Below are 7755 nucleotides of genomic sequence, written 5' to 3' on the forward strand. Positions count from 1 at the left end.
ATGAAATTATACCTTCTTAGTTATCTAGCATTTTTGTAGCATCCAAGATCATTTTAGATTTGAACAGATCAGAAGTTTTGTCTTTATCCAGTTACCAGCTTTTTGTAAGAACCCAAAAAGTGAAAATACAGTTCGGATCCTTAGTATATGTTTTTTTTGTTTTAGCTTGTCAGTCAGTCCATATACTGCATAAAAAAGGGTCACGTTCTCACCTGCCAAAGTTACTTAGCTTGTGTTTTGTTGTGTGCTCTCCCCAGATCTTCTACAAGGATGACCTGAACTGGCTAAAGGGTATCGGCTGCTATGCCTGGGACACCCCAGAGATCATCCGTGTCAAGCATGCTGGTGATCTTCAGAGTGAGGTTAGCACACCTGATATATTCATTCTGATGCTATCCTTCTTTCCATATCCTCTTCAGTTATTTGGTTTAGCTAATCTTTATATTCCTCTTAAACAACTTTCATTGTTTTCCCTCCCTGGAAATCCTCTATAGACTTTTTATACTAACTAGTATTTAATCAAAAGCGACGCTGATTGCCATGTCGTTGTGTTTTTATTCCAGAACAAGTACAGAGCCAAAGGTGTTGAAGCTTTCAAGGAGTATTCTGTGGTAACAGATACTCCAGTGTATGAGACAGCTAAGCAGAATGCTCAGAACCTGAGCGATGTAAGTGACTCTTTTAATGTTTTTAACAATGTTGGGTCATTACTATGTATATTTCATTTCTAAAAAATCATGGCCTCTGAGTCACATCTTTGTTTCTTCTCTTTTTCCAGCTGCACTACCGCTATGATTACAACGCCAATATCAAGGGCACCAACACTGCTCCTGCTGTTACCATTGAGACAGAAAGGGCACGCCTGGCTAACTACATCCAGAGTGATGTAAGATAATATTTCTTAATATTCAGTGTACTTATTTAGAATTGACTGTCCTATATGTAGATTATGTATACTGTAAAATTTTTTTAAATTCTGGATAGAAGGAACAGCCAACAAAAGACACGCACTCTTTTGTTTCTGCTATAGTTAACAGTATTAGGACACACAAATAATCATCATTTTGCTGAAACTGGTGTCATTTTTACAGCTGTATTTTTTCAGCTATGATCTTTACAGCTTTTACCTAATTATGTTAAGTCAGTAAGTGTGTTTCTGTGTATTGGTGTGTATGTTTTTCAAGCTAAAATGCATCCTGTCTCATCATGTTGTCTTGGCCTCTCTCAGAACTGGTACAAGGAGGCAAACAAGGCCTCCATGCCCACTGGTTACTCCCTGCCCCATGACACCCCACTCATCAAGCAGGTTAAGATGAACAGCGTTGTCACCAGCAATGTAAGTACTATCACTGTCTTGAATCAACCAATTATCCTGTGCTTTTGACAGCGATTAAACGTTTTTGCTAATGTAGTTTTGATCTTACTGAATCATATACTTTGCTAACTTTTATTTGGGTAGGTGAAGTACAAGGAGGCCTACGAGATGATGAAGGCTAAGGCCTACACTCTTCATCCAGAGGGTGTCAACTTTGTCAATGCAAGGAATGCAAACAAGATGATCAACAATGTAAGATAACCCACTTCTGCTATTGTTGACACCAGACACATTAGTGTTGATGGAGATTTACATTAATGTCAGATACACATATCAGATGAAACAATGTCATGTGTTCCCTTCTGTTCTTCCCCAGCGTCTATATCGGGAACTCTACCATAAGCAAAAGGACAAGATCCACACAACCTACGACACCCCTGATATCAGACAAGTCAAGATGAACCAGGAACACCTCAGCGACGTATGAAACCATTTTCACACAATTCCTGTCATTCTTGTGCCTATCCTTTTTTTTATGTAGCTTGATGGAGTTGAATAGTATGCTCTGTTCATGCCCCCTTTTTGTTCCCTTCTCATCTTAGTTGTGCTACAGAGAGAAGTACTACAACAGCAGAGGCCAGCTGATCTCTATGCCCATGACGCCCCAGCTATTGCACTGCTACCACGTCAATCAGATCACCAGCGATGTATGAAGAAATGAAACATAAGTTTGACACAGATTTTCCCAAAATAACTAACTTTACTAGAAAATATTGGTTAAAATGATTATTTTTTGTTTTTTAGCTTAAATACAAAGAGGATCTGATGTGGCTGAGAGGCCTTGGCTGCTTCTTGTATGACACTCCAGAGATGGTCCACGTCCGCAACATCACCAAATTCAGGGTATGTGGAATATCCCTTTATATCAGTGTAATTCATTTTCATTTCATAATCAACTTCCTGCAGTGTAATCACAATCATTTGTATGGCCTGTTTTTCACTTTTATAGGTGAGCTATCCAGTGGATGCTAAGAAGAACCTTGCCAACTTCTCCGTGGTCCTGGACACACCAGAGTATAAGCGTGTAACTGAACTTAAGAGCCACATGAGCAACGTGAGTCATTTTCCCTAAACACATCATTATCACATTATATCAATAGTTGCTGAATTGTCAGGTCTCCAAAGAAAAGTAAATGCCTTGGCAGTTAAATAGCCTTTAAATAGCTTGAAATGTCTGTATTCTGTCAAAAGTTCAATATTGTGACTTGAGATGTGATTGAGCTTTAGACTTGACCTTTTTACTTTTTTATTTCCAGATGATCTACAAAGCCCAGAGCAAGCAGGAAATGTCTAAGGTCACCACCACTTTGGACTCTGTGGACATCCAGAGAGTCAAATGGGCCCAGCAGCTGACTAACAAAGCAAGTTCATATTCCATCACCAATGTATTGTTTTACACAGACTTATTTTCTTTTCCTGATAAACTAATTATTATTTTGTCTGTTTCTCTACAGTACAAGTACACCGATTTGGCTGCTAGGGAGAGAGCTCATTTCACTCCAGAATTGAATACTCCAAGCATGGGCCATGTTAGAAAAATGAAAGTGGTCTGCAGTGATGTAAGTCTTCACCTTCCTCATTTCTTTATTTTGACTTAGATATCCTCACTGTTTATCACAGGTCTATAATACATTCATAACCCCAAACCTCCTTGAAATTTTAATGAGAATATCTTAATAGTATGTGTTTGTTCGGTTATATTTTGTAGCTGGCTTACTGCTATAGAATAGTAGTTACTTCAAATGTTCTCAGTGAGCTCAGTTATCAAAGTTATGTAACAAGATTTATTTAACTCTCTTCTGAAAATCATCCCTGATGTGTTGCATTAATTATTTCTCCCCTTAGAACAAATACAAGGAGCAGTATGAGAAGATGAAGCACAGATACACTGCCATTGCTGATACACCTCATCTTATCCGGGCCAAGAAATCCTACCTCCAGTCCAGCGATGTGAGTATGCTCATTGGCTAACCTTCAACACAAACATTTATATCAGTACCATAAACCAGGAAAGGACATTTATTTCCAGTTTTCACTCTAGTTCTCCTGCTAAACCTTCCATTTAGCAGCAAACCTATATGTGATTTTGAAGATATATAATGCCATTATACTGTAGATAATAACAGGTCAGTGTTGCTCTGCTGATTTCAGAGTATTAATACCTGCAATTAAACCTGTGTTACTCCACCTGAAGAAGCTACCAATTAAGCCAAGAATTTCATTAGCTTATGGAGATTCTTTTATCACCTATGATAGTCTAAAAATGTTTTCATAAACTTTCAACCATACCGCAAAAATTCAATCTTTACTAATCAGTGCAAAAATGTGGCGTTTGCCTATGAATGATAATTACTGACAGAGAAGAGATTCTGTAAATACTACAATATTTGTTTTTGTTTGATGAACATATGACACATTTTTTGTTCTTCTTGTCTTCAGCTGCGTTACAAAGAGACATTTGAGCTCGCCAAGGGCCACTACCACACAGTCAAGGACGCTCTGGACATAATCCACCACCGCAAAGTCACTGACGACATCAGTGAGGTCAGTAATTGAAATTAGCTTGTTAATTATTTGTTAGGGATATATTTATTTGAATATTTAGAAAACGATAACAAAACTTTTAAGATAATTTTAATTATTTATAAATTAATTATTTAATTTTAATTATGTATAAATTAATTATTTAATTTAAAATATATTATAATATTTTATAATAATAATATTTATAATACCTATTTTGAGCTCTTTAATCTCTCTCACTGTTTTTTTCTCCATCTCTTCTCTTCAGGTTAAATACAGGGAGAAGTACATTAACTCTCTGGGCACATGGAAGTCCATCCCCGACCGTCCTGAGTTCTTCTTCAGCAGAATTGCTAATGAGAACGTCAGCAGCGTGAGTACTGTTGACCTGCAGTCCAAAATGATGTACCCTGTTTTAAAATATTTAACTACAGTAGGTAGAAGGGCATATAGTATTATTGACATACTATGTAATACTAATAAATGTAATCTCTTTTTGTGTACCTCTTTAGGTCAAATACAAGGAGGACATGGAGTGGCTGAAGGGTATTGGCTGCTTTGTGTGGGACACACCTGAGCTGGTTCGGGCTGAGAAGAACAAGACGCTGTATAGTGAGGTAAAGGATCTGTTTAGTTCATAATTTACCATTTGTAATGTCAACAATTTGATAAAATGTTGTAAAAATGCTTGTTTTTTTTCATAATATAGAAAATACAGTATACTACTCATGATGACTTAGGTTCATATTATAAGTATGCTTTTTATTGTAGTAAATGAAGAGGTCTTTAATGGATTGTTATATTTGTCTGCATGTTCCTAATAACAGTTTCATTTCTTGGTAACAGAGACTGTACAAAGCCTCCTATGAGAAGAACAGAGGCAACTTCAAATATACCTCTGACACTCCGTTCTTCCAGGCTGCCAAGAATGCCTCTGTTCTCATCAATGACGTGAGTCCCTGTTATTCTTTAACCCAGTACAGTAATTCAAATTTTTGTAGCAAAATCATTATTATAATTAGTTTGTTGAAACCATTTGTAAAATTGACACTGGAGATACACATTGATAATCACATTTCTGTCTCTGTGTGCATCTCAATTTGACTCTCAGTTTAGTAGTATTATCTGATTATTGCATATAATGTTTACAACCTGCTCTTTTTTGTGTAACCATAATACCAGGTGTTTAAAATATGTCCATTGTTCTTCATAGCAACTTCTTTTAACCTCTCTTTGTCCCCTGGAAAAGTTTCATCACATGACAGTGCGTATTGTTTTCTGGACATTTGTCTTTAACTACCTTCTGACATTCTGAGCAGAGGTTCTACCGAGCTAATTATGAGAAGACCAAGGATAGGTTCACCATAACTACAGATGATCCTAGATACCAACTGGCCAGGGAGAACAGAAAGATGAGCCAGGTAAACTCCCTGGGTATGCTGTACGACCGGCCTGCCTCCTCTGCTGTTGCCTCCAGTCCGGTCCTCCAGACCTCTGACACTGACGCATGAGGTCATCGACAGACCTGCTAGTGGTCGTCGTCGCATGGCTATGATAGTCCTTCCAACACGATACATTTTTCTCCCTGTCTGTATTGGCCTTTGCTCGTTCTCTCTCTTTCTTCTCGTCCCACAGAGGTTATTGTGAACAGTGCCACTCAAATAACCGCTGGAACGCTATCTTGAGTGAGCAGGACTCTCCTTTATCTGTGCCATCAGAGAGACAGTTCAATCACTCATTTACCAATGATTAAATTATGCTTGATAAATCATGAACATGTCTAAACAAGCCAATATCAAACTGTCAAGCCAGCACTACTCAAGATGATGATTTCTGTCATTCTGAAGGTACAGATGAGGACAAACAGCTCTTTCGTCACACTCGGATCTGTGGAGTACTTCTCCAGCCCTCCTAGTGTTACTGCTGTTTTTCACGTGTCCTCAACCATGGCATGCTGTGTGTGTATGTCGTTGTGTGTGTGAACAGGCAATGTATAAATCCAGAGCAAAGGATCTGCTAAAGAGTGGCTGCACTGAGCTACTCCGCCCTGACATCCTCACAGCCCTTTACCAGTCCACTATGAGCAGTAAGGTAAACAGCCACAGAGCGGTGAACCATGGTAACTCTGACTCCTGTCCACAAACAAGCAGAAAATAAACCCTGTGTAGTTTTAAGTCCTGCTATTTCTGGACATGGTCTTATCACATCAAATACTCATCTTGTAGAATTACATTCCTTACATTCCACCAATTTTAACTACTAAAGGGGTTTTAATAGGGCTGGACAATAAAACAATAACAACAACAATGTAATTTATTTCAATAACAATATAATAAATGTTCAGTAAAGAATAATAAATTTTTGACTTTATTCACTTAAATCATACACAAATTAGGACTTATTTGTTTTATTAAGATGTTTATTTTGTTGAGGAAAAGGGGCTGAAAAAAGATTTTACTTTTTTTACTCGTGCATATTTGTTGACAAAGATTTTATCATAATTGTTTTGAATGTTCTCCCTCAGATTTGTGAAGCTATCCATTGTTTGGCCTCAAGTGTTGATCATAAAGAAGAATTTACACCACAGTTAACCATCTGGTTTCTTCAACTTTCAGCCTTTAAACTCGAAAGAAATAACTTATCGTGATAATTATTGATATCGAAATACATGAAACCTTTTATCAGGATAACATTTTTGGCCATATGGTCCAGCCCTAGGTTTAAACTTCCACAAATTCCATCATTCTCCATCATGTTTTAATCTCTCCATCACCTATTCACATTCTATTCATGTCTTCATGTCTCATTGATGACTGAACCTCATCTTTAAATGCAGTGCAGTAGTTGACCAGCAGTAATACAAATTGCAGCATTACAGGCTGAAGCTTCTGCAGAGACCGAGGATGTAATGTATCTGTACATTAGTCACCTGCTATACAGTTAGACATTTTGTTAAAACCTATGTATAGACATTGTGGCTCCCATCAAAAACAAATGGGGAGAACCCCATTTGTTTTTGATGGGAGCCACAATGTCTTTTCCAATATCTCCTCTTAAGTAAACCTCATCTTCATTATCAGCCTCAAATTCAGTGAGCAATAGCATAAGATGGATCGCTGGTCACCATGAACTACATGGGCACTGCAGACCTTCATGACTGAATAGTGGTAACGTGTCATAGTCATGCATTTTCATCTGATAAAATAACCCTTTATGTTTGTGCATGTTTCGTGAAGCATGTCTTATATACTTATGCATGGCACCAATTCAATCATTAGACATACAATATTATTTTTAGACAGAGAATTGCTACATAATACACGTTAGTCAACTCTTTCTGACTTTGCATATATACTGTCAGGGAACTGTCCAAGAAAAAGAAGAACAGTAAATGGAAACAAAATGTTCAAATAGTTTTTACGTCGTTTTATTGTGTAGTAAATGAAAGTGATCGTTTAAAGTCAACTGATCTTCATATGAAGTGACTCAGTGTCCATCCTGTCTTTTCAAGAACACTCCAACATCTCTTTTCATGAACTAATTCACCCCTTTTCTTTGGCAGTTCTTATCTTTACTTTAGCTGCATAAATTAGAAGCAAGACAAGTTGTCAGAATACACATGAATAAAAGCAAATGATTAAAGCAGCAAAATGATTTTGAGTGATACTAACTTTCTTGTGTTTACACGTCATCGTCTTCCATCAGTGGAAGTACAGGGAGCAGTATGAACGTGCCAAGGACAAGTTCACCTCTATTCTGGAGACTCCTGAGTATGAGGCCCACAGACGCAGCAAGAAAATCAGCGATGTAAGTTTCAGATTTTTCAGTCTTTACATCTTTTTAGTCTTTAAGTGTAA

The 7755-nt window shown here is 37.4% G+C and overlaps 1 protein-coding gene across 1 annotated transcript in view; it reads left to right on the plus strand.

The window, feature by feature from the left end:
- neb (nebulin) overlaps nt 1-7755 on the plus strand; it is a 69531-nt gene that overhangs the window by 39160 nt on the left and 22616 nt on the right. Inside the window, exons 92-109 of the mRNA XM_046053130.1 lie at nt 258-362; nt 564-668; nt 779-886; nt 1229-1336; nt 1460-1567; nt 1692-1796; nt 1918-2022; nt 2120-2218; nt 2325-2429; nt 2632-2736; nt 2830-2934; nt 3221-3325; nt 3815-3919; nt 4167-4271; nt 4411-4515; nt 4745-4849; nt 5885-5989; nt 7604-7705. Of these exons, the coding sequence (XP_045909086.1) occupies nt 258-362; nt 564-668; nt 779-886; nt 1229-1336; nt 1460-1567; nt 1692-1796; nt 1918-2022; nt 2120-2218; nt 2325-2429; nt 2632-2736; nt 2830-2934; nt 3221-3325; nt 3815-3919; nt 4167-4271; nt 4411-4515; nt 4745-4849; nt 5885-5989; nt 7604-7705 (1890 nt within the window). The remainder of the gene's footprint in view (nt 1-257; nt 363-563; nt 669-778; nt 887-1228; nt 1337-1459; nt 1568-1691; nt 1797-1917; nt 2023-2119; nt 2219-2324; nt 2430-2631; nt 2737-2829; nt 2935-3220; nt 3326-3814; nt 3920-4166; nt 4272-4410; nt 4516-4744; nt 4850-5884; nt 5990-7603; nt 7706-7755) is intronic.

The sequence above is a fragment of the Micropterus dolomieu genome, linkage group LG07 (genome assembly GCF_021292245.1).
Source record: "Micropterus dolomieu isolate WLL.071019.BEF.003 ecotype Adirondacks linkage group LG07, ASM2129224v1, whole genome shotgun sequence".
NCBI classification, from domain to species: domain Eukaryota; kingdom Metazoa; phylum Chordata; class Actinopteri; order Centrarchiformes; family Centrarchidae; genus Micropterus; species Micropterus dolomieu.